General features: G+C 61.8%; 1 protein-coding gene across 6 annotated transcripts in view; it reads right to left on the bottom strand.

Moving 5' to 3' along the window:
• Window positions 1-491: 491 nt before the first annotated feature.
• Window positions 492-27,066, bottom strand: part of KDM4B (lysine demethylase 4B) — a 134,062-nt gene continuing 107,487 nt past the window's right edge. For 2 of the 6 annotated variants that reach the window (XR_009539807.1, XR_009539806.1), the window contains exon 10: window positions 23,964-24,102. Coding sequence is in view for 4 of the 6 variants with exons in the window: in XM_060145475.1 (XP_060001458.1) it covers window positions 1,241-1,417; window positions 2,396-2,488; window positions 2,977-3,096; window positions 3,543-3,707; window positions 3,789-3,974; window positions 8,152-8,260; window positions 8,439-8,494; window positions 8,782-8,858; window positions 10,500-10,722; window positions 13,003-13,181; window positions 15,168-15,288; window positions 15,723-16,165; window positions 23,903-24,102; window positions 24,452-24,553 (2,251 nt within the window). In the remaining 2 variants the exon portion in view is untranslated. The other 4 variants (XM_060145475.1, XM_060145491.1, XM_060145477.1 and 1 more) reach the window with 4 other exon arrangements.

Genomic DNA, 27,066 nt, shown 5'->3' on the forward strand with positions numbered 1-27,066 from the left:
CCCAGACATTCCGCCGACTCCCCTGGCACCTCCCGCCCCACCCGCCCCTCCGGGTCACCTGCCCCCTCCCCACCAAGGAAGTTGCTCTCCGCTTCCCTTACATGGTTCTCTCTGGCCTGGCAACCGTTAGAGCCTCTTTTTTTAAATTAAAAAAAGTTCTATACAAGCAAATGACGCCCTCAATCCCCCTACAGGGGACAGCGGGCTAGCTGAGAGGCGGGGGGCTAAGAAGCACGTTTTTGCCTGGAAACTCAACCCACAACCCTTACGAGGCAGATTTCCTCTGAGCTGAAAACGATTCCCTCTCGCGCTCTCTCTCTCCTGGACACACAAATCCACGCGTCACAGAGAGGATACAGGATGTGCCAGCCCCTCGGGTTCCGGGGAAGACCCCCTGCACACCTGGGCCGCAGCCGGACCCCCGAGGACCGCCCACCCGAGGCCTCAGCTGGGGGATGGGTCTCCCGAGGGGAAGAAGCAAAAGATGGAGCCACCAGAGGAGAGAGCGTTTATTTTGCAAAAGGCCACGCAGACAAGGGGCAGGCCACCCAGGGAGCTGCCGGTCTCCTCCCACTGGGCGCTGGCGGCGATGCCAGCCACCTGGACCTTCTCCATCTCACGACTGGGAGAGAGTGAGTGACCAGGCGCCACCGTCCGGGATCCCTGGGTGCCCCCAGGTCTCACCGCAGCTACAGTGCATCCCCGCCACTCACAGACCAGCGAGACCAGAAAACACAACAAACGAAAAGACGAGCTGCCTTCATCTCCCGCAGCAATCTTGGTTCTGAGAAAAAGGACATTTTGTCTTGTTGTTTTTAAAGCCACAAATCTAGAAAACAACTTTGGGGCTTGTTCTTCCGTTTCTTTCCTTTTCTTCTTGCATTTTTTTTAAACAATAGGTATTTATAGAAAGAACCTCACAAAGGTGATTTATGTACAGAAGTCACAATCTCAAAGGCTGCTCAGGAGGCAGGCAATGCAGTAGCACCTTTTCGAGAAGAAGAGCTTAACGTGGTTTACGAATCTGGGTTGAGGGGGTGGCGCGTGCCCCCGCCGGCCCCCCAGAGCCCACGTGGCCCTGCTCCCTGAGTCCGGGGGCGCGTGTGGCGTCCTGCTCGCTCCTGTCGCCGAGGTAGCCTCTCGGGCCACGGAGGCGAGGACAGGGATTCACAGCAAGCAAATGCCTGGGCCCGCCGCGCCTGCCTTGCTGGGCCAAGGGGTCGCCGGGTGGCCGGCTGTCCTAGAACGGGGCTCCGGGCCAGCACTGCGCCTGCAGGAGGCTCTCCATGAAGGCCGGGTAGTCCGGGTTCCGCCCCGAGTCCTCCGCGGCGCGAGGGGTGCCCACCCGCGGGCGCTTGGCGGCCTTCACCTCTTCTCCCGAGAAGACATTTTCCTGCGGGGCCCCCGTGGTGACCGACTGCAGGAGATCAGACGGCACTGGGGTTAGTGCGGATGGCGTGCTGCGGCCTTTAGGTCTGTGTCCCCCCCCCCCCAGAGTCCTGTGTTGAAGCCCTACCCTGCCACAGTGTGATGGTATCAGGAGGTGATGAGGTCATGAGGGTGCAGCCCTTGCGAATGGGATCAGTGCCCTTATAAAGGGATCCCAGAGAGCTCTCTCTCGCTCTCTCTCTCCACCCTGTGAGCACACCAGAAGGCAGGTGTCTGTAAGCCAGGATCCAGCCCTCACCAGGCGCCGAATCTGCTGATACCTTGATCTTGAACTTCCAGCCTCCAGGACTGTGAGAGATAGCTTGTTGTGTAAGTTCCAGTCTGTAATATTTTGTTATCACAGCTGGAACAGACTGAAATACAGGCTCCGCTCGGGGGCCTGGCTGGAGGAGATGCCTGCCCTGCTGGGGGTCAAGGGCCCTGGGCTGCTGACCCTCAGCCAATGACAATGTTCTGAGAAACAACGCTCACTGAGTGAGCCCCCCATCAGGCAGAGGAGGGGCCCTAAGCTCCCAGTCACTGGCTCCCTAGCAGGACGGGCGCCCTGCCATCCACAGAGTGCAGGAGGCAAGGCCAGGGTGTATACAGGCCACTCGTCTGCCTGGCAGCTCCTGTCCGTCCCCCAAGGGAACCTGGCATCTGAGACCCCCACCAGCTCTGACTCAGCTCTTCCACCCATGGCCACAGCCCCCAATCCTCAAAACCTTGGATTAAACACAAAAGAAAGAAGACAGTGAAAGGCTGTGAGAAGAGGCCAGTCTCCCCTGTTCCTTTGTGCATTGCTGACCTGCAGCTCAGATCCATGTGCAGGCGCTTCTGTCTCCTCCTCACCGGCCGGGCTGACCCTCCCATCCCAGACCAGGCAAAGGCCGAGGCAGGAGGTCAAGGCCACCTGACGGGTCACTCTCCCAGGCAGCAGCACTCACCCCCACCCCCAGCCACTTACCAGCCGGGACCGGACCCTCTTGGGGAGCTCCTCGTCCAGGGTGAAGATGTCACCACGCTTCACCGTCAGCTGGGACCCATCCTCGAACTCCACCTGCCAAGGGGACACAGTTCAGCTTGCCGGCTGCTCAGCCTGGCTGGCTGAGGCCCGACACCCGCACTCTCACGGCCTGCTTGCCAGACAAGCCACGGGAAGCAGCACAGGGTCAGCAGCTATCATCTTTCCCGCTGGGATACGGGTGGTTTCTCTTCAAAGATTCCACCCCTTTCAATAATTTCTTTTCCACAATTACGGTGAGAAGCTCACAACCAACTTGGTTTTTAAAAAAAACAAGGGCACTGAATTGTACGCTTAAAAATTGGTTAAAACAGTAAATTTTATGTTATGTATGTTCTACCCCCCCCACACACACACACACACCGGGAAGACACCTCCAAAGGGGATAATATTGGACAGTTGGACAACCTTCCAGCTTGTGCTGACCTTCTCAGTTAGTGGGCAAACGCCATCATCCCCAGCAGGACCTCGTCGAGGGCCCCGCCCCAGCCCATCCCTGTACCTGGTAGACAGGACCCCCTCACCTGGTAGATGTGACTGGTCACAGAGGAAATGAACTTGGCCCTGTAGATGTTGCCATCAGTCCACCGGAGCTCAACAAACTCGCCCTCAGGCGGGGGACCCAGCCGGGCACAGTCTCTACTCTGTGGAAGGAAGAACAGGCGGGGGGTAAGGGGCGCCCTCGGCCTCGGTCACCGCGCTCGCCTGGGCTAAGAAAGGTCCCATCTGGTAGATTTTGCCACCAGGAAGAAGGCAGTGCTCTCAGCTTGAACTATCAAGGGGAGCTGTGGGCAGGTGCCCAGGCCGGGGGTGCCGTGGCCATCCCAGCCCTGGGGTATCGCCCGCCTGCAGGCGTATCTAGACTGGCCTGGCTCTCTGCTGTTTCTACAGAAACAGGTGGCGCTTTCTAGCAGGGGCCCTACAGCCTGGGCCTGTCCATCAGGGACAATGGTGACCCTGGATGCAGGGGACCCCTGTGAGGGATCCGGCTACCTCCCTTCCTAAGGGCAACGCTTGCCCTGAGCCTGTGCCCGCCCCTAGCCCCACCCACCGCCACTGGCCCCGCCCCCTTCGGCCCTGCGCTGCTCACGGTGATGCTCTCTGGGTACAGGTTATCGCTGTAAGACCCGTCGTCAAAGTTCACTTCGTAAAAGGTCTGCGTGGTGGTGCCGATGACGCGGCACCGGTAGTAAAGCCCGTTGCGGTTCTTGGTGATGACCACCTGCCCTAAGGACACGGCCCTCAGGATCTGGACCTGGAGGCGGAGTGGGTGTCAGAACACAGCGGGGCGGGTGGGCGGACAGGGAAACAGGGCGGAGGGCAGGAGGGCACTCACAGTGTGACCCCCCGACTTGTGCTTGAAGCAGGTGATGGAGACAACGTAGGGCCAGTCGTCTGGCTCCATGAGGACGCCAGCGGCGTGGGCGCAGGTCACGTGGAAGGAGGTGGAGCAGTGCTCGCAGGAGCACTGGATGCAGGCGCCCGACACCTTCTTCATCCGCTTCCGGCAGTACACACATTTCTGCGGGGACACGGCGGTGGGAATGGGGCTCTGGCCGGTGCCTCTGCCCCCGCCCCCGCCCCCGCCCCCTGGGGCTGGGAGGCCTCCTGCCGGGCCCCCAGGTCTGTCTCCTGGGAGTGACTCTGAGACCCAGGGCTGGAGTGCGGAGTCCCGGCAGCCGGCCTTGAGTGGAGGCATCCTGGGAGAGTCTTGACCGCGATGTAGAGCCCCCCACAAACCACCCCAGGCCCACCAACCCGGCCTGCAGCTGCCCCCCAGGAGCACTTCCAAGACTGGAATAGGCACCAACAATCACACAGTGAAGCGTGATTCATCCATGAAAAGGAGACAGGCACTGACACTCGCTACCACGTGGATGGACCCTGAGAACACGATGCTCAGCGAGAGAAGCCAGGCACAGAAGGACACACAGGGTGTGATTCCATTGATGGGAAACGTCCAGAACAGGCAGGTAGATCCACAGAGACAGCCAGTGCGTTAGGGGTTGTCAGGGGCTGAGGGAGGGAGATGGCAGTCACCCGATAGGGAGGGGGTTTCTTTCTGGGGTGATGGAATGTTCTGGAACTAGATAGAGGTGATGGTTGCCTAACTCTGTAACTGTAGTAAAAGGAAAACGTTCTCTTTAAAATGGGGGATTTTTTTGTTAAAGAAAATAAATATATAAATGGGGGATTTTATCTCAATTTTGAATGAGAGACGCTGCAGTGTAGCCCTTCATAAGGAGGGGCAGAGGGCCCACACCGTGGGAACGCCCTGCCTGGGTGACCTGCTCTGCTGGGCATCAGCTCCCAGGCCGCCGATGTGCACCTACGCCCACGCCCTGCCACCACTCAGCAACCACCAGCCCGTCACTCTGGGCGTTTAATAAGCGGGCCTTCACTGCTTTGTAAACCGCATTCAAAAGCCAGAGAAGCCCCACAGCAAAGGCGCTGCAGGAGTGCTGCCCGGCGCCAATCGATGGCAATGATATCTCATCATTAAACCGTCGATGCCTGATTCTCCAGCCGGCCCGCGGGGACAGGTGCAGAAGCACAACACGGCCCTTGAGGACTGTGCTCTGCGTGGCTCCACGGGGAGCGGAAGGTGGAGCACAGCTGCCCTGGCGACCGGACCGCGACCCCACAGCCGAGGCCCGGGAGAAACCTGACAGCCAGGCCTGACACGCAGCTCGTTCAATCCAGCCTCCGGGGGCAGCTCATTATTCCGAGTTTACACGTCATGAGGAACACAGGCCAGGCCCCCATCGGGCCATTTATCAAGGGCTGAGCTCAGGGCTGCCTTAAGGGTGAGTCCTGTGTCTGGGACTCCCTCACTGGAGGCAGTGAGGCGGGGGTGGGGATGGGGGGTGGTACAGGGTGGGGTGTGGACATTGGTGGAGAACAGTGGCCAAGAGGAGGCCAAGGGCTACGGCTGGGTGTGCCATCAGCCATGGAGGCTGCAAGGCACCATGCCCTATGTCTCTGGCCTCCCCTCTTCCCCACCGGCCCCTGCCGTCATCCCTCACCGCCTGCCTGCCAGCCCACCCTCCCTCCCATCAGGATGTGACACCGGCCTCTACACCTCACGGCAGGGCCAACGAGAGGGCAGAGCTGGTTCAGGGCACCCGCCCCGGCAGCCTCGCAACCTGACCTGGCCTGGTGAGAGGGTGAGCACGAGGCTCAGGCCGCCGGCAGGCTGGGGCCACCCCCGCTCACCAGGACCAGTGGCCAGGGAGTCACGGGGACAGAAAGTTGGGCGGGTGACCAGGCGTGACCGTCCCTGAGCCTGCGGCCTGCACATGCCCCAGGAAGGCAGGCGGGCGCCGGGCACGCAGGAGTTAACCACCGGCTTCCGTGCGAGGCTCCATTAGGCGATACAAGCGAGCCTCGTGTAAAAGGATTTTTAATTCATCGTTACAAGTGCTGGTAATGAAGAGGCTGCAAGCGGGAAATGTCAGATGATCCATAAGGCGTCTGGGAGGGAGGCTCTATCACGGCAGAGCGCACCGCACCGTCACTCCACCTGAATAATGAGGCCTTTCCCGCCCGTGCTCCTGGAGGAATCACCCGCAGGCGCCAGCCTCTTCCTAACGCCCGTCCTTGCTGGGCGGGGCTGGCGCTGGCCCCAGTGCCCCCCGTTTCCTGACCAAGCCCCGTCCGTCCCCTCCCACACGGCTCCAGCTGGCTGCCCACTCAGCCCTGCCCGGGGGCCCCGCACCTGTGGGCTCCGCAGTCGGTCTCTGTGCCTTCGCTGGGACTCCCCGCTGGGTTCAGTGCCCGCAGCCCCATTTCTTTGCCTCCTGCCCACTAGAGGCCTGGAGGAGTGTCACTAGCCAGGCCTGCCCCAGGCAGCTGGGAAATAAACCAGGCAGGAAAAGCAGCCAGGATGCTGTCCATACCCCTGGGCCAAGGACCCAGCTCCCAGATGCCACAAGACACATCCCATCACCCACATGTCCCCCACACGGCCACCTGCAAACTCACAGGTGGTGATGACCTGAGAGCACATGCTGGTGCTCAGATGGCATGATTAGCGCTTTCTGTTGTGGCCCAGCTGATGCTCCCCACACAGGGGACTGTTAGCAGCCCCATTTTACGGAGGGGAAGGCTGAGGCACAGAGAGGTCAAGGAATCTGTCCAGTGTCACACAACTGGCTGGTGGCCAAGCTGGGAAGGGAAGCCAGTGTTTGCTCACTGTCTGCCTACTGCCCACTGAGCCAAAGGCTCTCCCAGATGGGGGAGGGGTGTGTGTGTTACCAGCAAGAGCGGGAGGCGTGAGCCTTGCAAGACCACACCTGCCCAAGGATGGCCGTGCTCCTTAGAGGGGCCAGTGATGGTACTCCTACAACTTAGGAGCAAAAAAGCCACCAGCCCAGTTCAAAAATAGGCAAAGGACTTGAATAGACGTTTCCCTAAAGAAAACATATAGAGGGCGCTTCCCTGGTGGCGCAGTGGTTAAGAATCCGCCTGCCAATGCAGGGAACACGGCTTCGAGCGCTGTCCGGGAAGATCTCACATGCCACAGAGCAGCTAAGCCTGTATGCCACAACTACTGAGCCTGCGCTCTAGAGCCCGTGAGCCACAACTACTGAGCTTGCATGCCACAACTACTGAAGCCCGTGCACCTAGAGCCCGTGCTCCGCAAGGAGAAGCCCATGCACCACAATGAAGAGCAGCCCGTTTGCTGCAGCTAGAGAAAGCCTGTGCGCAGCAACGAAGACCCAACGTAGCCAAAAATAAATAAATTTAAAAAGAAAGAAAACATACAGATGGCCAACAGGTACACGAACAGATGTCAACATCACTTAATCATCAGGGAAATGCAAATCAAAACCACCTGTTAGAATGTCTATCATCAAGAAGACAAGAGGTATTGTTGAGGACAGAAAGAAAAGGGAACCCACATGCACTGTTGGTGGGAATGTAAATTGGTGTAGCTGCTGTGGAGAACAGTATGGTGGTTCCTCAAAAAATTAAAAATAGAACTACCATACCATCTGGCAATTTCACTCCTGAGTTTTTGTCTGAAGGAAAAAAAATCACTATCTTGAAAAGACACCTACACCCCCATGTTCACTGCAGCATCGTTTACAACAGCCAAGACCTGGAAGCAACCTAAGCGTCCCTCGACAGAAAACGGATAAAGAAGACGTGATGCAGAAATACAATGGAATATTACTCAGCTATGAAAGAGAAGGCAATCCTGCCATTTGCAGCAATGTGAATGGATATTGAGAACATTCTGCTCCGTGAAAAAAGCCAGACACAGAAGGACCCATGCTGCGTGGTTCCACTTCCACAAGGCACAGGAAACAAACTCACAGAAGCAGACAGCAGAGTGATGGTCGCAAGGGTGGGGGAGGGGAAATAGGGAGCTGCCGTTTAACGTGTGAGAAATTTCAGTTAGGCATGATGAAGACATTCTAGAGCCCTGCTCGATGACCACTGTAACTGGATTGGGTACTTAAAATTCTGTTTGGCGGCATATCGCAGGTTAGGCAAGAAAGAACTGGGCAGAGTGCGGTGGCTTCCTCTGTGTGAAAAGCTGGAAATAGAGACGGGGAGGGGCGCCCTGCTTTTCTCCGGGTACCCCCATGGCTATTCAAAGAGTAACTGTTGGCCAAACTGAAATCGCGACTTCTGCTTCCCTGGCAGCTACCCTGCATCCCTGGGGCCTAGGGACTCTCCAGGGCCCCTACCAGCTTCCACCGCTGCTCGGGGATGGCGCTGATGTCCACGGGGTGGCGCTCCATCACGTTCAGGAACCGCACTTCCGGGACGGCGATGGCGCAGATCACGTGGATCCACCTGGGGGGGCGGAGCGGGTGGGGTCAGGGGTCACAGGTGCGCTCCGTCCCCTTGGGGTCATCTCACGACTGCGCACCGGCTGGCCAGGCCAAGGGGACCTCGTCTGCTCCTGCCGGTCCGGCCCCCGCCCCGAATCGCCCCTCAGGACACCCCAGGAGGAGAGTCCCTTCTAACGCACCTCCTGTCAGTCGTCATCTGCAGGGCGCCTCCCCGGAGGTTGCACAGGCAGCACTCCTACAGGGACCAGACAACAGACAGGTGAGGGGTGTGCAGGGCGGCGCCGCCCGCCTGCTGCTCCGGGACCTGCTCCGTCCCCCGCCCACGGTCCTTACATTTCAAACTAGCGGCCACAGGAAGCGATGGGCCGAGAGAGTGCGTCGGGCTCCACCCGAGACCCAGGGAGGTGAGGCCGCCAGCCCAAGGTCACCCTGCGGGATCGGGCGAGCCCGGGGCCCAGGACCGGCTCCCCCACGGGCCGCGCCGGCTTTCAGAGCACCACCCCAGCTGCAGGGGCGAGTTACCGCAGTCCAGGCGTGGGCCGCGCACCGGGAACACGTCCAGCCCTCGTTGACCAGCTCTGGGCGGATGCCGTAGCAACCTGGAAGACAGGGGCCAGCGCATCTGTCACCGCGGCTGCCCGCGGGCTGCACGGAGCCCCCTCCCCCCCCCCCCCGGGCGGGGTGAAGGGCGGCTGCGGCATTGAGGGTAATTGTGCTCACCAACCGCTCTACCTCAATCCGGGCCACTGCACACAGAGCCGGAGAAAGTCTGGAAACTGACGCGGGGCAGGAGAGCTGGCCCCCAAGCGGGAGCCCTGCCGGGTCTGGAGGCTCAGCCTGGCCCTCGCCCCCCACCCCAGTCTGGGAGGCTCGCCCAGGCTCTTCTGAGCTGAGAGAGGAAGGTGGCCGAGCGGTGGTGTGAGATGCAAGGTGGGCCTCGGGGAGCCCTGAGTTCAGAGCAGCAGAGCTGGGCCCAGAGTCCACTGTTTCCAAAAGCGCAGCCGGAGGCTCTGGGTTACCAAGGTGTTGGCTTTGGGATGTGGTCCGGGTTTACAGTCGCAGAGGGAGCATGGGGGAGGGGGCAGGGAGGAGGGGCGGAGGACCATGCCTCAGAGCAAGGGCAGAAGGCACAGCCTGCCCCAGGACCCTGCCTCACCCGGGGTCACTGCCCAGCAGTCCTGCAGGGACCCTGAGCCAGCCGGGGCTCGCTACCCACCAAACGGGCTCTGTGGGCTAGAGGGGCCATTGGCCAGTGCTGAGAGGTCCCTGGGGAAAGGACAGGGAGAAAGCAAGGCAGCAGGAAGGGGGCACCCTGAGGGACGGCAAGGTACCCGAGAGCCCACACCTGGCCCCCTGCTCCATCCCCTGGGGCCCTCAGCCAAGGTCAGGCCTGGGGGTGTCCCCCTCTGTCTGGTGCCAGGGCTCAAGGAAGATGCCTGTGCTGAGGACTCTGCCTCCCAAGGGCAATGAGGGAGGCTCCTCTCCCCCTGCGTGGCTGGACCTCAGGCCCCTCGAGAGCGGCAGGGTGGTGAGCTTGGCTGCTGCCCACCCCCTCCCCCCCAACCCCAACCCCGGGGGGCCCGTCTGCCCAGGAGCACGTCTCACAGCCGGGCCCGGCCGGGCAGAGCAGACGGGTTCCCAGCCAAGAGACAGACTGAGCTCCGGGCAGGCCTCTGCAGGGCGGGCGCTGGACAGAGATGTACACACGCAAAATTAAGCGGCTCCAGGAAGCTTTTTCCCTGTCCTGGGAGCTTAATCTCACATTGGCTGCCCCCTCCCACCCAAGAAGGGGACAGACATCCATCTTCCTGTCTCAGGCTATGGTTGGGCCTTCAGGGTTTGGGGGAGGGTAGTCACCGATGGCAGAGATAAATCCGACCCCTGAACCACTCTAGAACCTCAGCTCTACCATGAGTTCCAACTCCGGCCCCAAAGTGTGGAGTTTAAAAGCGTCACAGCCCCTGACAGGTACCTGATCTCCTGCGGCCTCCCAGGCCCTGGGCGGGGAGGGCAGGCCTCGGTGGAACCTCCCAGAAGGAGGCTGACCAGGCAGTCCTGCCTTGGCCAGGGGGAAGGGCAGGACACCTGCCCCCAAAGGTCAAGACCCCCACCCCATGACGCCAGGTCCCGCTATAGGCCCGAAGCAGCAGCCAGAGGAAGGGGCGAGGGTGGCCGTCTCGGGAGGGTGAAGCGGGGCTGTGTGGTGGACCCCTCGGCTCTCCCCCATCCCCAGCACTCACTGGCATGGACCTGCAGGCAGCACTTAGCACAGGAGATCAGCAGGCTGGTCCCGTCGTCGCCGATGTAGGAATTGGCGGGGAGCGGCTCTGTGTTCTCCCCGCTGGAGGTGAAGCACATCTCGGGGATCAGCGGCCGCGTCTTCTGACCGCTTTTGGAAGGCGGTGTGGCCGAGGGGCCCTCCCCAAGGGAGGCCTGGGGAGTCTCCTTCTCGGTCTGTAGGGACTGCAGGAGGAGGGCCGCCATCAGTGGAGAGCCCAGCGTGGGGCGGGCAGGGACCCCTGACATCCTTGAGTCTATCCTCCATCCCTCCGTCCCCAAGCAGCACACCCCAGGCTGCTCTTTGCCGCACTAGCACCCCTACCAGGACACCTGCAACTGCCCCACCATGGGTGTCCCTGACGTACCCTCCCAGGCCCCAACCCTGCTTCAGAAGCCCCCGAGAGATCCTCCCCAAAGGCAGTCAGACTCTGTCCCATCCACCCAGAAGCCCTCCCACTTAGGGTTACTTGCAGACAGCACAGACACTGCCCTGCTGCCCTCATCCCTCTCGCCCTCATCCCACTGCCCCTGGCTCGCTCTGCTCCGGCCACGAGGGCCCCCTCACGGTTCCTCCCAAACGCCAGGCATGGTCCTGCCCTGGGGCCTTTGTATGTGCCGTTCCCACTGCCTGGGGCGCTCAGATCTCTGCTCACATAACCAGCGGCCCCCAGGCCTTCCTTGCTCTGTCTGTCCTCGTGGTCCTGACCATCACCTGATGCCGTGTTATCTGTGTATCTATGTGGGGCGTTCTCCCCACCTGTGACTCACACGTGCCCCATGACGGCTGTACCCCAGTCCCCCCAAATCCAATCAGATGAAGAGACTGTGATGAAAACATCCTGCCCATGGCACCAGGATCCAGCAACCCTGGGCCTGTCACAGGGTGGTGGGGCTCCCAGACGAGCCTCCCCAGCACCCAGTGACGGAAGGACTCTGACCGGCTCAGGGCATAAGGAAAGAGGCCACCAGAGACCACTGGCCTGATGCACTGTGTGTGTGTGGTGGTGGGGCCCTGGGGCGCCCCATGTGGCAACTTGGATTAGGGGACCGGCTGGTTTCCAAACAGGCAGAATGTCCAGCCACAGCCCTTCCCATGATATGGGACAAGCGAAGCCTGGTCCCCGACTCTGAGGGCTCCGGACTGCGGAAGTGGCAGCCCCTCAAGACCCGCTGATACCATGGACGTGATTAAGCTGAGTCACAATGCTTCACTTAGCAACCGGGATTAAGGAGATTCGCCTCTTAAGCCAGTGTTCCCAGTGATGACTTCCAGCGGCGCTGAGGAGGGGCGTGCCTAGAGAAGACGTCTGTCTGGACGTTTCGTCTTACTTGTTTCTACGACCAGATGTTGGCTCACTTAGGGACCACAGGTCCTGGTAGCTCTGAGTGGCAGAGCCCTTGAGATGGGTGTGCTGCCCTCAGCACGGGGCACAGAGCTCGGCTAGCTCAGCTAATACGTGGAAGATGCCAGGCACTAGGCTGGAAGCCGGGGACCCCAAAACAAGTGAGACCCGGCCCTGTCCTCCAAGGGCTGATAAACAGAGGGCAGGAGCAAGAGCAGAGGCGGATGGGGGACGCTGGGGGGCATGCCAGAGTCAGCTTGGGATAGCAGGTCCAGGAAGGCTTCCTGGAAGAGGTGGCAGCTGGGTGGAATCAAAGGGTGAACAGAAATCCATCTGGCGAGGGAGAGGCCTGGGTGGGTGTGTGGGAGATGCTGGGGGACAGCACGGAGCATGCTATGTGTGCGTGCGGGGGCAGATATCACAGGAGAGGATGGCTGTGGGGCATGTGCAGAGGCCGGGGGCTGTGGTGAGCCTGGCGGGCTTTCCAGCTGGGCCATGCGTGGCTGTGGTGAGGTGCTAACAGGAAGGGCAGGAGGCAGGCAGTGGTCAGGGCTGGGTGAGGGGCACACGCAGGAAACCAGTTAAGGAGGAAACCGGGAGGACGTGGTGGTGGATGGTACAGGGCAGAGTGCGGGGAAAGGCCACGATCACAACTTGGAAACTCAGGACAGAGCTGGCGGCCGCGTGGCGCCAGGCCATGCGTGTGTCTTCGCCCAGCCCCAGCCCCCCACTGCCAGCCCCCGTTCACCACGCAGGCGCCTACCTGGACCCACCCCCGGGCCCGCTGCCTGCGCTGCCCGCTGGGCTGGGCTGAGGGCCTCTCAGAGGACAGCCATCTGAGATGCTTCCTTGCACTCTCATCCTCTTTGAGGCACATCGATAAATTACCTTCCAATGAAACGCAGACCCTGGGCTCTCTCCCCGCAGCCCTCACAGGGGCCTTCGTCGGGCTCTCCACCGAGCCCGCTGTGGCTCCAACAGCAAATGGGTCCTTGGTCCCCATCACCCTCCCTTCAGGGGGAAGGGACTCCCTTCAGGCAGAGCGAGCCCTGGCGCCAGCGGGAGCAGGCGGATGCTGCCCGGCCCGGCATGGCCTGGGGGTCCCTCAGCACCGGCTCACCTGGCTGTACGGGTAGAAGAGGGTGCAGATGGCACAGTAGGGCTCCGTCAGGGCGGCCGCCGCATTGAACTTCCTCTCAGCCTGGAAGCTGGCCGCCTTGTTCTTCCACTGCAGGGACAGCAAAGACCTCAAGGCCTCGGGGTCACCCACGTCCTCGTCCCCAGAGAAAGGGAAGGCTTCTGGAGTAAAGTGGGAGGGGGGAGGAGCTTCAGCACCCAGGACCCCACCCCACCCAGTGCGCACTCGAGGGGATGGGTCCCCGCTTCTCGGCCCCTGAGCCCCTCCGCAGGGAGGTGCCCTGGCCCCCCTCAGCTCAGGGCTGATCCCATCTGGGGACAGGAGATGGGATGGTCAGGCCTTGGCAGGTCAGGCACAGACTCCCCTGGGAGTCGGGCGGGGGCACTGCTGCCCCAATGTCCTGTAAGATGGAGGCCACTGACAGATGTCCCTCCCATCACCTGTCACCGGGCTGGCCTCCGCCGGCCTCGACTCCCAGCTCACTGTCCGCAATCCCCCACATCCCATTCCTGCACTTCCTGAGGACACAGGGGTGCCATCTGCCCTGGCATCAGCGTCAGCAGTCCCCAGGAACCTGCCCAAGGAGCAGGGTCCTCATCCCCGGGGCCCCAACCTTCCCAGCAGCTGGGCCAGCATGGCTGGTACCACAGCCGTCCCAGCTGTAAGGCCAGAGGCTGCCTCAATGCACGGGGACCCTGGGGCCACATCTGATCTCCAGAGAGGCCCCTCCTGCTCCCAGAGCTCCAGCCCGAGACCCGCTTCTAGAACCCTCCGCGTCCTCGCCCTCAAATTAGGTTCAGAATCAAAGAAGCCACCCAGGCACTTTTCACACTCCGCGTGCGTCTTAAACGGAAGGCTGAAGCGGAAGATGATAAATGGGCTTAGCAGGATTTCTGCACATAAGACAATCACTCCGACTTTCAGCCGAGTGTTAAATAGAAGCTTCTCCGTCTCTGCCCCTCCAGCTCCAGTGCCACCGCCTCTTCTTCCAACTTCTCCCAGGCGCACGCTGGGTTCAGGCAGGCAGGGTCACTTCTGTTGGGACTGGCCGCTCCCCAGTCCGGCGCTGACTTTCCCTGAGGGCAGCTTGGCCTCAGGTCAGAGATCAGAGCCCGGAGCATCATGAGTCACAGGTGTCTGCGGGGCGACGGCCAAGGGCGAGGTTTCCTCTGTTCTCGAAGCAGCTTCTCCCACTTCGGGGTCACGCGGCCCTGTCTCCGGTGCAGGGAGCGCAGGGCCAGGACGTCTCTGCTGGAAATGGACTTGGAAATGGGCCAGTTCCGGGCCCCATGCTGCTCCATGATCCTCTAACTCTGAATCCATTTCTCAAGTCTCTCCCTGGGGGATGTGGCCGGCACCTCTACCATCGTTCGTTGCTGCCCTCTGGAAACGCTCTGCGCCAGGCATCCAAACAGATCCCGAGGCTGTGAGAGGATGAGGTGTGGTCCTCGCTCACCTGGAGGGCCAGGAAGGGACACAAACGCACAAGGGCCACGGCAAGTGTGCTGGGGGTCGTGGGCAGGAGCCTCTGCTGACGGCATCTTCTCGGTTCTCACAGGATAAGGAGGGGGCAGAGGTTACCACGGAGACTGTGAAAGCATCGCACCAGGAGCTCTGGGTGACAAGTGGCCTCGGCGTTCCCGGCATTCCCAGCACCCACCGTGTGCCTGGCACCAGGCCACACGCTTCACAGGCCTCAGCCCCGTGCACCTCCCTGGCAGGACCCCTTGAGGGGGGCCAGAAGACCCCATTTTACAGACGGGAAAACCGAGTCACAGAAAGGCAAATGGCACCACGGTCCCCGGCTCTGGGCAGTGGGCTGGGGTGTGAGCCCAGGTGGCTGCACCTGCCCCTCAGGGGCCCCACTCGACATCTGAGGCCCTGGGCCCAGTAGAGCAAGCGCCCCCGGGGAAATGGAGCAAACAAGGGCAGGGCAGAGGCCTGGGGGCAGCCGGGCCTGACCTCGGGAGCTGTGGGCTGGGCAGGGGGCACCTCGGCCCCACAGCATTTGGGGAGGGTCTGAGGCTGTGCCGGGGAGGGGTCTGCAGGCCCGACCTCGGCTGGGGGTGGCGGGAGTGAGCAAGCCGGGCGGGTGGCAGAGGAAGGCAGGGCAGGGGCGCAGCAGAGCCAGGGGCACCCTTGCTCACCCTCATCACTTGAGGCCTCCTGCTTGACCACAGACAGCGGGGACCGGGTGGGTGGCCTGCCCAGAGGGTGGCGCCGGCTCTTCTTGATCTCCATCTTCAACTTGGAAAAGGTCGACGGAGCCTAAAATGGCACAGGAGGCCTCTGTGGGAGCAGCTCTGGGGCCGGAAGTAGAGGCGGTGGAGCCCAGCTCAGAGGGACCCCAGTGTCCTCAGTCAGGGGCAAAAGACCCCAGGAAGCGGGCAGCCAACACCCACAGTGGTTTCTTTTCTTTTTTTTTTTTTTTAATATTCATTTGTTTATTTGGCTGTGCCGGGTCCTCGATGTGGCACGTGGGATCTAGTTCCCTGACCAGGGATCAAACCCGGGCCCCCTGCCTTGGGAACGCAGTTTTAACCACTGGACCACCAGGGAAGTTCCCCCAACAGTGGTTTCTAAACCACGTACGTGCCGTTGGCCTCCGGGACAGGATCCACAGGGGCCGTTTGGACGAGCGGGGCTGTGGCCAGCACGTGGGGCAGGGGGACCCCCGGCCCCAGGGACCCACTGCCCCCTACCTGCACCTCGCCGGCTCCGCTCTCCTCCTCGGGCCCCGTCAGCTCCATGGGGGCCACCTGCTCCTTCCAGGTGGGGCCCTTCTGGGCAAAGTGCTCAGAGGCCTGCTGGCAGGACACGCGGCCCTTGTCGCCTGCCGCCGGGCCGGGCCGCGGCACCACGAACAGCATGGGGATGATGGGGCGCGGCTTCACCTCTGGCTCCTCGCTGGGTGCTTCGGGGGGCACCACGTTGAGAGGCGGTGGCGGGGGGTTCTCCTCGGCGGCCTCAGGGCCGGTGGCCGGTGCCGGGATCTCTAGCAGGGGCACCTCTTCGGTGGGGAACTGGGTGGGCGGGGGCGGCGGCAGCTGGGGCATGAGCGGGTGGTGGAGGTGCAGAGGGCCATAGCTCTTCTTCTTCCGGTCGCTCTTGGCCTTGGCTGGCCGCAGCTTGCCCCTCCCGTCCTCTGTGGGGACAGAAGAGAGATGAGTCAGAGGCGGGGGCCGGGGCACCCCAGGGGCCAGTGGCCAGGCACCCCCTTCGAGCCCCCCAGCCGGAGCGGGAGCCGGCTGCACTAGTTGAGGGCCCCTTCTGGCCCAGACAGGCCTTCCCCCAAGGAACCCGGGCCTCGGGCAGTTGTCACTGCTGCCAGGTCCCCCTGCCAGGCGGCCGAGCCCTGGAGCAGCAGCACCCTGGCCTCAAGAGTCCTGCCACACGCTCAGAGCACCTTCTGGAATGAGCATGGGGCGCCGAGGCGAGATGTCGGAAAGCAGCTGGGAAGAGACCGGCTCTGAACATCCTTTCTGAGGGGAGGGGGGAGGAGGTGGGATGCATTTTCTTTTCACGTGTCTGAGTTTCCTTTATTTCTACAGTAAACGCACACGGTTTGTGGAATTTTTAAAAAGCAAAACCTTAGACAACAAACCATAAACAAGTGGTTCTACTTGTGTGAAACAGAAGTGCCAGAGGGGCCTGCAGGGCCCGGAAGACGCGAGGGCCGGCGCTGCGGGGCTGCCTGACAGGTGACGGGGTGGCGAGGGAGGTGGACAGGGAGTGTCTTCAGCAGCATCTTAATTCAGGACCACAGCGGGCGTGCAGCTCGTCAAATAAACGGAGATGGGCGGTGTGGTTGGAGGGGTCATGGCCCCCAAAGACGCCCACACTGTAGCCCCGGGACCTGTGCATGCGGAACCTGACATGGCAGCAGGGATTCTGCAGATGAGGTTGAGCTGAGGATCCCGAGGCGGACCCCACGTACTAACAGGGATCCTTAAAAGCAGGGGATCCAGCTGGGGCCAGGGGAGCCGTGACTACGGAAGAAGCCAGAGAGATGCTGCACTGCTGGCTGTGAGGATGGAGGACGGGGCGGAGAGCCAGGGATGCGGCACCTCTAGAAGCTGGAAAAGGCAGGGAATGACTCTCCCCTGGAGCCTCCAGAGGAGCCAGCCCTGCCCATGCCTGGATTTTAGTCCAGCGGGACCCATGTCGGACTCCTGACCCCTAGAAATGTCGGAGAATAAGACTGTTGCTTTCAGCCACCGGGTCTCTGTGGTCACATCACACAGCCACTGGGGATGCATGCGGGCGGGGGGCTCCACGAGGCCTGCTGTGCTCAGGGCGAGGTGTGCACAGCCTCAGGGATGCCCGCCCACAAGGACCAGCGGCTCAGAGCACAGCCTTCGGGCCTTCCCTGCCCACCTGGAGAATGGGCACACGAGCTCAGGCCCTCACTGCCTGTCCCGGGTCCCCACAGGCTCAGGACGTCACATGAGGTGTGACAGCAGCTGATACCCGGGGACGTACTGGTCATCCTACTGATGGTACCCGTGAACCGTCGGTTCCAATGCGTCACAGTCTGGGTCTCTGAGGGCCGGGAAAGTAAGGACAACTCTCAGAAAAGCAGTGGTCCCTCTCCCGGCTAAACCTGTTACCACGTGACACGTGACAGGGTCTGCTGGTCCCCGCGGCATCCACACTTACCTCTTGCTATAAAAACCTGTCCGTGTTTCACCCCCGTCCCTCAGCCAAAGATAACGACACAGGTGGGATGATGCTCCCAAGGGCAAGGCCATCACTTAGTCCTTGACCGGCCCTGACCCAGGAAGGGGTCAAGCAAGGGCCCTCCCTCCCTTCCTCCAGGCAGATCCCCGGCCCTGAGCGCTAGGAGGGAGCCGACCCCCACCCGCGGCCCCCACTAGGCAAGCTGCAGAGGCTTGAGCCAGCCTGGCCTTCGTGGAGGGGCCCCTCTGGTCGCTGCAGCCCGCAGGGTCCTGAGCAGGCAGCCGAGCTTTTCAAGAGAGGCTCAGAGGAGGGAGCGCTTGCCAGCGCCCCCCATGCCCTCTGGCCCTGAGCCTTCCAAGGGCAAGGGTGCAGTCAGGATCCCTCCTGTGCCTTTGCCCACCTGGAGGAGCCCAGCACGCTCCCCAGGACCCCCCAACTGACAGCACCCCAGGAATAGTTATCCAGCCGAGGAAAGGAAATGGGCATTCCGCAGACAAAGCTGCTTCTCCTCTACAGATGCTGGACTTGGATGGTCCTGGCCACTAAAGGTCACCTCCCTGTCCCAGGAGACGTGGGAGAGGGGGGATGGGGGGGCGCTGAAAGGTGGGGGGCGGGGAGAGGTGTGGGGTAAACACTGCTCATAAGGTTTGGTGACAGCAGCCCAGCCCCAGGAGGTGACCAAGGGCCCAAGAGATCAGGCTCTTTCCTGCCGCTTCTACTGATTTATAGAAATGGCGCTGAGGCAGCCCAGAGCCCTGTTCTGACACGGCAGCAGGGACTTCCGGAGAAACGGCTTTGTTCTCTAAGGAAATCCACTATGCCCTCCTCCCTGACAGCGCGGCCACCCGAATGGAAGTCCAACGATGGCCTCCCGGGCCTCAGGACAGCAGAGCCTGCGAGCTGCCCCGGCTCCAGATGCTGCTGGGGAAGGACACGTCCCCGGCTCCTTCCTCACGGCCACTAGGCCCTGGGAAGCTGACGGGGGCGCACCCAGAGGACCCTGTTAGAGGACAAGCCCAAGGGCACTAGGGACGCTGGGGGGACCTGGGCTCCGTCTGTCCTCACGCCGTGGGGACCACCGCAGGCCTAGGGCAGGCAGGCCGCACTTGGAAAGCCCCTCGGTTGGCCCGCCTGAAGGAGCCTCGAAATGGAGCTGGAGCGGTGCCTCAGACCCGAGCCGGGTCCCTCCCCAGCACACAGGGCCTCTCACCACCCCCGGTGTGCAAGGGGGCGCAGAATGGCAGGGAACCCCTCTGCCCCAGCAGGGTTGCTGAGGCCCGTCTGGACTTGTTTTTCGCGGGGAGGCACAGCCAAGAATCCCCCCACTGCCGACGGATGTTACAGCCGCGCCAGCTTCCGGGGCCCCCATGCCTCCTCTCCCACCAAAGTTCTCCCAGGGGAGAGCAGGGGGCGCAGGGCTGCTGCCTGGCTTAGGGACCCTGCCCTGCCTGGCCCAGCCGGCCCGCATCCCTCCTGAGCGGAGCCCAGGCCAGGCCAGGGGACTGTGGCGTGAGTGTCAATGCCCCGCCCAGCCTGCTGCTCACCGCTGGGTGCAGCCGCCCCGGGGTCTTGTCCTAAAGCCGTCAAAAAAGGTGCGTGAGGGAGGGGGAAGTGACCCAGGGCGGCTGCACACCCATCCCCGGCCCTGCTCTGCCCTGCGGGGGACCACGTACTCTGGGACCAGCCCTCCTGGGGCCCTGCCGCTGCCCCTGCCACCCCCAGCTCCAGAGCTGCCAGAAGGGACAGTGGCCGTGCTTGGCCAGAGCTGGCCAGGGCCAGGCAGGAGGAGGGAGTCCTTGCGGTCCCAGCAAGCCAGGTGGACATGAGCTGCCTTCCCGCCAGGACCAGGGCTTGCTGTGCCGGAGGCTGCTGGTCCCATCCTGGGCCAGGCCACAGGGCAGCTGCTCTTGCAGACCCCCGGCAGTGGGAGCTGGTGGGACCTGGCAGCCAGGAGGGGAAGCAGCCCCCCTCCCCAGGCCAAGGGACCCGCAGCCAGCCGGGCCCCCTCCTGCCCCTGTAGGATCCGGGCACCTCCATCCTGCCCGCCTCCGCCTACTCCAGTCAGGGAGCTTCCTACGTGAGCAGTGGCGGCAAGCACACGCCCTCCCCACGCAAACCTAAAACAAAATGTCCTGTCCTCGCGCCTGAACGCCCCTCACACTCACAGCGCTGAGGGGCAGGAAGCTGGCGTTAAAGGGAGTCTAGAAACCACTTTAACGTCTTCCACTCGTTCCCCAGACGTGTTTGCTGTCACCCCCGACTGTGAGCACTTATTTATTTGATGCATTCAGAGCGATCTTCCTCCAAGGGCTTGAGGGACAGCCCCCGACTGGGGCGTGTGGCTCCCCAGCTGTGGCAGCCTCCTTCTGTCCCCTGAAGGGACCCCTTCCCCTCTAGAGGGGCTAATGTTCCGGGAGATGTCCCAACACCCCAACTCCTCCTTCTTGGGAACCAGGTTCTGGAGTGGAACAGGGACGGGGTGTCTGGAAAAGGGAAGCAGCCAGCCGTGAGCAGAGGTGCCTCCTTGGGAACGTCCCCGCTCTGCCTGGGGTCCACAGCCACGTGACACTGAGCCCACCACAGAGCACGGAGCCTGCAGGCCTTTTGGAGAAGCCCTGGGGGTCCTGGGCTGAGGCCCTGGAAGGGGGACAGAGTGGCTGCAGATGCCAGGAAGGAGGTCACACATCCTGCAGGGTTTGGTCTACAGCAGCATGTTTTACTCTCAGTGGACACAGAGACCACCCCCTACCCCTCCCCATTTAGGTAACAATCTGCTTAGAAAAGGGAAAACCGGAGAGGAACCGGGGGCTTCGCCGTGCGTGAGCCTGAGGCCAGCTCTTGGGATCCCGAGACACCGAGGCACAGTGTCCCTGTGACGGGGCCGGGCCCAAGCAGGAGGTGACGGGGCATGGGGGTGCGGCTGTCTCTATAAACAGTCGATGGGTTTGGGCGAAGGTTCATTTTAACGCAACTCAATTAACGAAAAGAGAGCCATTATTCCTTTGCTAAGCAGTTGGGTAAACAGTGCGTCTACTCTTGCTGGCTGCCCTGCATCCGGCCTCAGGCCGGCAGCCCCTTGCGCCTGCTCGAGAGGGAGGAGAGATGCCCATGGTCGCAAGGCATCCTTCCCACCCTTCCCAGGAGGGGTCCTGCTAAAACCCTTGTCTCTCGGGACTGTCTGAACTGGTCCGGCCCAGGAGCCCCCGCCCTGGCTGGCCCCCGACGGGCTGACTCCACTCCTGGGAAAAGCCGCTTCGGGCTGAAGCCAAGACCCTGGGGACAGGCGTCCTCCCACAGGCCCTGAGCCAAGACCCTGGGGACAGGCGTCCTCCCACAGGCCCTGAGCGGGGTGTGCGTCCTGTCCTTTTACCCTCCAACAACCCCACTGGCCTGCCGAGGCGGCGTCCAGGGCCCGGTCCCCAAATTTCAACCTGGACTCTTTATTTCCACCTGCTTTTTCTCCCACTTACCCCGCCCCCGTGAGAGCACCAATGCCCCCTGGCAACTTTACAAGGTGCCACCTGGGGCGCCCGGGTGCAGAGCCCAGCCTGCTCCTGCCCCGCCCCACGCAGCCCACCCTGGGGCAGGGCAGTCACCACCCCAGTCCTTGCCAGTCACATCAGGGACACCTGCCGAGTCTCCCAACCTCTTGGGCCAGAACCCCAACCTAGCCATGTCAACAACCACTGTCCTAACCTCCCTACAGCTCACCTCCATGGCCTCTGGAGTCAGATGCAAACGCCTCACCTGTTGATGGGACTCGGGGCCCTGGATCCCGGAGCCCACAGCAGAGGGTCCATCATTCATTCACCCACCGCAGCCCATGCTCTGACTCGCCCCACGGAACTGGGGCCCGGAGCACTCACGACACAGGCACAGAGCCGGAAGGACCACGTGCCCCTCCCAGCTGCAGACCACCCGCTCCGAGGGAGCCCCTCTTGGTTTTGGCACGTTTACTCTGTTACAGGCTAAACTGTGTCCCCCAGATTCCTATGTAGAAGTCCTAACCCTGGGGCCTCAGAATGCAGCCACGTTTGGAAATAGTCATTGCTAATGTCATGAGTTAATGAGATGAGCTCATTAGGGTGGGCCCTTATCCAATGTGACCGGTGTCCTTCTGAAAGGCAAAATGCAGACAGACTGGTACACAGGGAGAGGCCGTGTGAGCGTGAAGGTGGCCGTCCACGAGCCAAGGAGAGAAGCCTGGCACAGACCCTCCCTCGCGGTCTCAGAAGGAACCAGCCTTGCCCACACCCTGACCTCGGACTTCCGGCCTCCAGACCGAGAGACAATGAACCTCGGTTCCTGAAGCCCTGTGTCGGGTACTTTGTCGCACGGCAGCCCCAGCAGATTCGGATGCTTCCCTAAACAGTCCAGTGTCTGCCTGGCGTGTTTTCTGAACTTTAAGTAAACGGGACATGGGGCGTGGGTGCCCGTGTGACATTTGGGGCTGCATGTGAGGGTCGCCCCGGGGAAGAGCAGTGGCCTTCACTGCAGCCCCAGACAGTGTCCTTGCTCCTGCCTGCAAGCTGGCCGGTCACGTAGCCCTGACCTCTCCTGACCCCTCTTCCTCGGGCCTTGCTCCCTCCGGCTGCATCGAAATCAACATCCCCCAAGGCCGCTGGCCAGCACCTTTGCAGGGAGCCCCCCAACACATGCAGCCCCGTTTATGTTACAGCTCCTCCTAGTCTTTCAAAAACGTCTCTTAATTTTCTCCATAAAGGTCTTTTATTTTCTGTTAGATCTGCTCCAGCCTGCATCACCCTCTGGATGCTCTCATTATAGGTAGGATTTTCTTCAAAACCATGTGTTCTGTGAACACCCACATGTGACAAGCGTGGGGCGGCTCTGTGTGTCCAGCCCGTTTCTGGCAACTCCGCTAGCTCCCTGCGTCACCAGGCCTCAGCCTCTGGGTCCACTCCCACGGGGTGACTGTGCCTGTGCACAGACTGTGCCGACGCACACCCCCTCCCCGCCCCCCGCCGCCTGTGTCTTGCCTCCCCGGACTGTCCAGACCCTCCCGTGTGGACCGGGCTGTTTCGTGATGCCCACCAGGCAAGTGTCATGCCAGGCTGTCTGGGACAAGCCAGCACGCAATTTACCCAGGAAACGTTCCAGTCTTCCCTGCCTCCAGCTCCTGGGGGCCCCGCAGGGACACTCCCCCTTCCAGCCCGTGGGAACATCAGGGGCATGCGCCTGCCCCTCTCGGTGCCTGGTGGAATGCCACATCATCTGGGACACCAGCCACGAGCACCCCGGGGAGGGCCTGACCCCAAGCCAGGCAGAGCTGTGCCGGCTCACCTGCTCCAAGACACAGTCCCGAAGAGGAACCCTCCAGCGACCTATGGCCTGTGATGGGGGCCCGAGGCACTGCTGCCTGGCAATCTGCCACCAGCCCCCCAGCCCCGCCCGGCCCCTCCTTTACACCTGGGGGCAGCTGCTAGGTGCCAACGTGTGAGCAGCTGAAGCTGCAAATTAGGAAAGTGAAACCAGCCGTGGAAAAGAAAAAGGAGCACCATAAAACATGGGAGTGGGGAACGTTCAAACGCTCACGGAGTCATGTTCCGCGACTAACGGGCCCCAGGCAGTGTAAAGGGTACGGTTCTGAGACACACCCACCATGGTGCCCAGATACAGTTTTTTTGTTCAACGCCAGCCTGCAGGTGGGGCATCCCCACCGCAGGCACGTCCAGCATCTGGCTGCAAACAGCAGGCCATCCCCTTTCCCAACCGAACAGAGAACACCTCTGTTACGGACTGTGTCTGTGTGCCCCCAGGTTCATGCTGAACCCCGCCCCGCAGTGGGCTGGTTGGGAGGTGACTGGGTCATGAGGGTGGGGCCCTGGCTAAGGATCAGTGACCTTAGAGGCCAGAGGGCTCACTGGCTCTCTCTTCCCCCTGAGGACATAGTGACAGAGGGTCACATACAAACCGGGAGGTGGGCCCTCACCAGCACCAGGGCACACCAGCACCCTGATCTCCCAGCCTCCAGCACCAAGGAATAAAGCCCGTTGTTTCAAGCTGCCCACCTGTGGATTCTGTTTCAGCAGCTGGATGGACTTCAGTTTCTGGGAGAAGAGGGACTTCTCACAGCACTCCCAGAATGCACATTTTTAGAAAACGCCCTCCCTGCCCACAAGACACATGGATGGGATTCTGAAGGCGCGGGGCCTGGCCAGCACAGGCACCGAGCAGGACTGACCTTCGGAGCCCTCGGCCTCCCGGCCCTGCGGCAGCGGCTGGGATTCCTCCTCCTCCTCCTCGGGGTCGGCCTCTGGTGTGGCCTCCTCCTTCATGCCGCCACCAGCCTCCTCCAGGAGGGCCGTCCCAGGTGCCCCCTCGCCAGGAGACTTGGGGTCATCCGGCTTGGGCTTCTTGGGCTGGCTCCGCTTCCGGTGAGACCTGGAGAGGGAGGCTCATCAGACGGGAGGCGAAACAACGGAAGGGAGAAGCCCTGGGCTGTGCGCCCTGTCCAGCAGACAGAGCCCCCCAGGAGGCCCGGGGAAGCGGGGGCCCTGGGTGGGGTTGGCTCCTGGGGGCAGGGGCGGTGGAGGGAGAGAGGCCTGGGGGAGGGGAGGGGATGGCAAGGTGGGTGTCAAGCGCGTGCCGATGGCAGCTGGAGATGGGATGGCGGGACGGACGGGCTCCAGGAGCCTCTGTGTGGTGGGGCGGGAGACACGGGGAGCGTGGGCTCAGATGGAAACAGAAGCTCGTGGAAAATGCCTGCGCGACAGACAAAAGGTGCACTTACGACAGCCCCGGCCTCCTGGTCTGCTCTTTCTTCCTCTCTAGACTTGGTTTCCTCTCCTCCTCAGTCTTTTTCCAGTGTCTGTTTTCTTTCAGACTAATTTGTCTAGAACGTAAATGTCAGGGGGTTTTTCTCTAGGACTTGTGTTAACTCCCTAGACACTTCGCCGCAGGGCCTCGCGGGGCCCCGGGCTCTCCCTGCATCCTCTCCACCTGCAGGAGCTCCAAGCCCAGAGCCCGCGGTGGCCCTTTCTCTAAGCTGCGCCCCGGCCCCCCTCACCTCCTGCCCACGCCGGCCTCAGGGGCTGCGACAGTCCCCGGACGGGATGGAGGGCGGTCCTCAGGCCCCAAGTGAGAATCCCAGCTGAGGCTGAGCTGTGGCTTCTCAGTGAAAATGAGGGGGAATTGGGATTAAAAAGGAAGAAAGGAAAGCGACAAAGGGAGGGGGGCTGCAGGTTAGTGGCCAGGGCACCCCTGCCGGGTCCTGGTGGGACGTCCTTGCCGGTTCCTGGAAACTTTCCAGGGAGGGGGCAGTGCAGCTTTGAGACCTCAGGAGGTGTGTGACTGGCCCGGGAGCTGATGCAGGGGCCAGGGCGGTGGAGAGACTCAGCCTTGGGCAGGGGACACCAGGACAGCCACAGGCTCCGGGTCTCACAGCCGAGGGGTTGTTTTGGAGAGAGCTGTTGGCGCTGGCCGTGGTTTCCCTCCCCAAGGGAGCTCTCCATGTAGCCCCAGTGGGGTCAGACACCAAGACCTTATAGGAGACCCTACAGGGTCCCTGGCAGCCGCACCTCCAAGGACCAAGTGCTCACCAAGGGGAAGCAGGGCTGTCTGACTGGGGACGGGTGGGCAGGGAGGCCCCAAGGGCTCCAGATGCCAGGACCCGCATCTCCTCCCAGGGGCATCTGCAGCAGGACGCTGGGGGCTCACGGCTTCCTTGCTGCCTCCCGGCCCGACGCTGCTGGCCCCTGGGGTGCCTCCTTCTAACTGTCCCCTGACGCTAACCGCTAACCACTGCCGGTCCCTTGCTGCTCAGCTGCCTAACTTGAGGGCCCCTGGCTCTGTGCCCTAAGCCCAGGCAATGCCCGGCACACGACAAGCCCTACTTGATGTCTGCAGCATGAACCACCCTGATGACCAAAGGTGGAAAGCAGGGAGCATTCCAGGGAGGGCGCGTCATGGGCAGAGGCATGGCATCACACACAGCATGGCGTGCAAGGGCGCACTGCGAGGGGGAGGGGTGCAGGAGGACAGGCGGGCGGGGACAGGGCGGGGGAGTCGGCAACAGATGGGGGCGGGAGGGGGCACGAAAGACTCAGGCCTCCCCTGGTACACTCTCCACACCGAGCGAGTTTGGGAAATGCCAGGTGCAGCCCCAACGCGGACACAGGCGGGAAGCTCCGGGCTTTTCCCCAGCTGTCATCGGGAGGCTTCTCTCGGGGTCTGGGAATGCTGCAGGGCCAGGTGCCCACAAGCGAACCCCCACGCTGGCCCCAGCACCCAGCAGAGGGGCACCCTCCTACCGTCAACTCACCTGGCCTCGGTTTCCGGCAGCTGCCCCATCCCTCACCCCCTCTCCGGCCCTCCCCCGCCCCCACCAACCCGGAACTGGCCCGGAGGCCACTTCTGCCCCTGCCCGCCTCAGGGTCCCCAGAGAGCCCAGGCCTTCCTCGGCCCCCGACACACCAGTGGGCTCAGAGCTCTGCCCCCAGCACCAAACCCCCAGCAACCACTGGGCCGCACCAACGCAGGGACCCCCCCCAACCCCCCGAACGGGTGGCACTAGGTGCAGAGACGTAGGCGAAGGGACAGGCCCTACTGCAGAGGGGAAAGCGAGGTGAATGTCGGCATGCAAAGGAGGATCTGTTCTGTGAGAACATAAGCTGGGAAATAACACCGGGGGAATCTGGGGTTGACTTGCTGACAGCTGTGGGGAGCTGTGCGCACACCCTAATCGCAGTCTGGCCGTACAGCATCCTCTGGGCCCACTCCCCAGATGCGACGCCTTCCCCTCTTCTAGCCATTTCTTCTTGTATTGACTTGCATGTGTCTCCTCACGCTGCTGCTGGTTTTTGGTTCTGGCTTCTCTGCTGAGTTGCCAGCACAGACACTTAGGCTGTGGCCATCCTGCCCACCTCAACCCCTCCTGGCTTCTCTCCCATTTTGGTTGTGGTGAGATTCTATATTACATTTTTCTGATCCTGTAAATATAGTTCATCCGTGAGCAACAGAGCTGCTCGCACTGCATTCTTTGCTCGCTCCTTCTGGAGTCAGTAACTGGCCCCCTCTCTTAGACGCTTAGCTTTCCTGGTTTTCTCCAAGATCTTGGTGTGGCCTCCTAGGCAGGTGTCACATGCTCCTCAATGACACCCTGAGGCCCTCCTCTTATCTTGAGACTGCCTTGGACACTCCTGAGTTGGATCTGGTTTCCTTGATCCCATGTCTTCCTTGGTTGATGCCCTTGTTTAGCTGGAGCACATCCTCCAGCAGCTTTCTCAGAAAGGAGGGGGAACCTGGGACTTTGCTTGTCTCAAAAGATCTTTATTCCCTTCCCATACGAAGTTGGTAATTTGGCTGGGTATTCCTGGGCTGAAATGATTGCTCTCCTGACCTTTAAGA

This window comes from Lagenorhynchus albirostris, chromosome 3, assembly GCF_949774975.1.
Source record: "Lagenorhynchus albirostris chromosome 3, mLagAlb1.1, whole genome shotgun sequence".
Classification (NCBI taxonomy): domain Eukaryota; kingdom Metazoa; phylum Chordata; class Mammalia; order Artiodactyla; family Delphinidae; genus Lagenorhynchus; species Lagenorhynchus albirostris.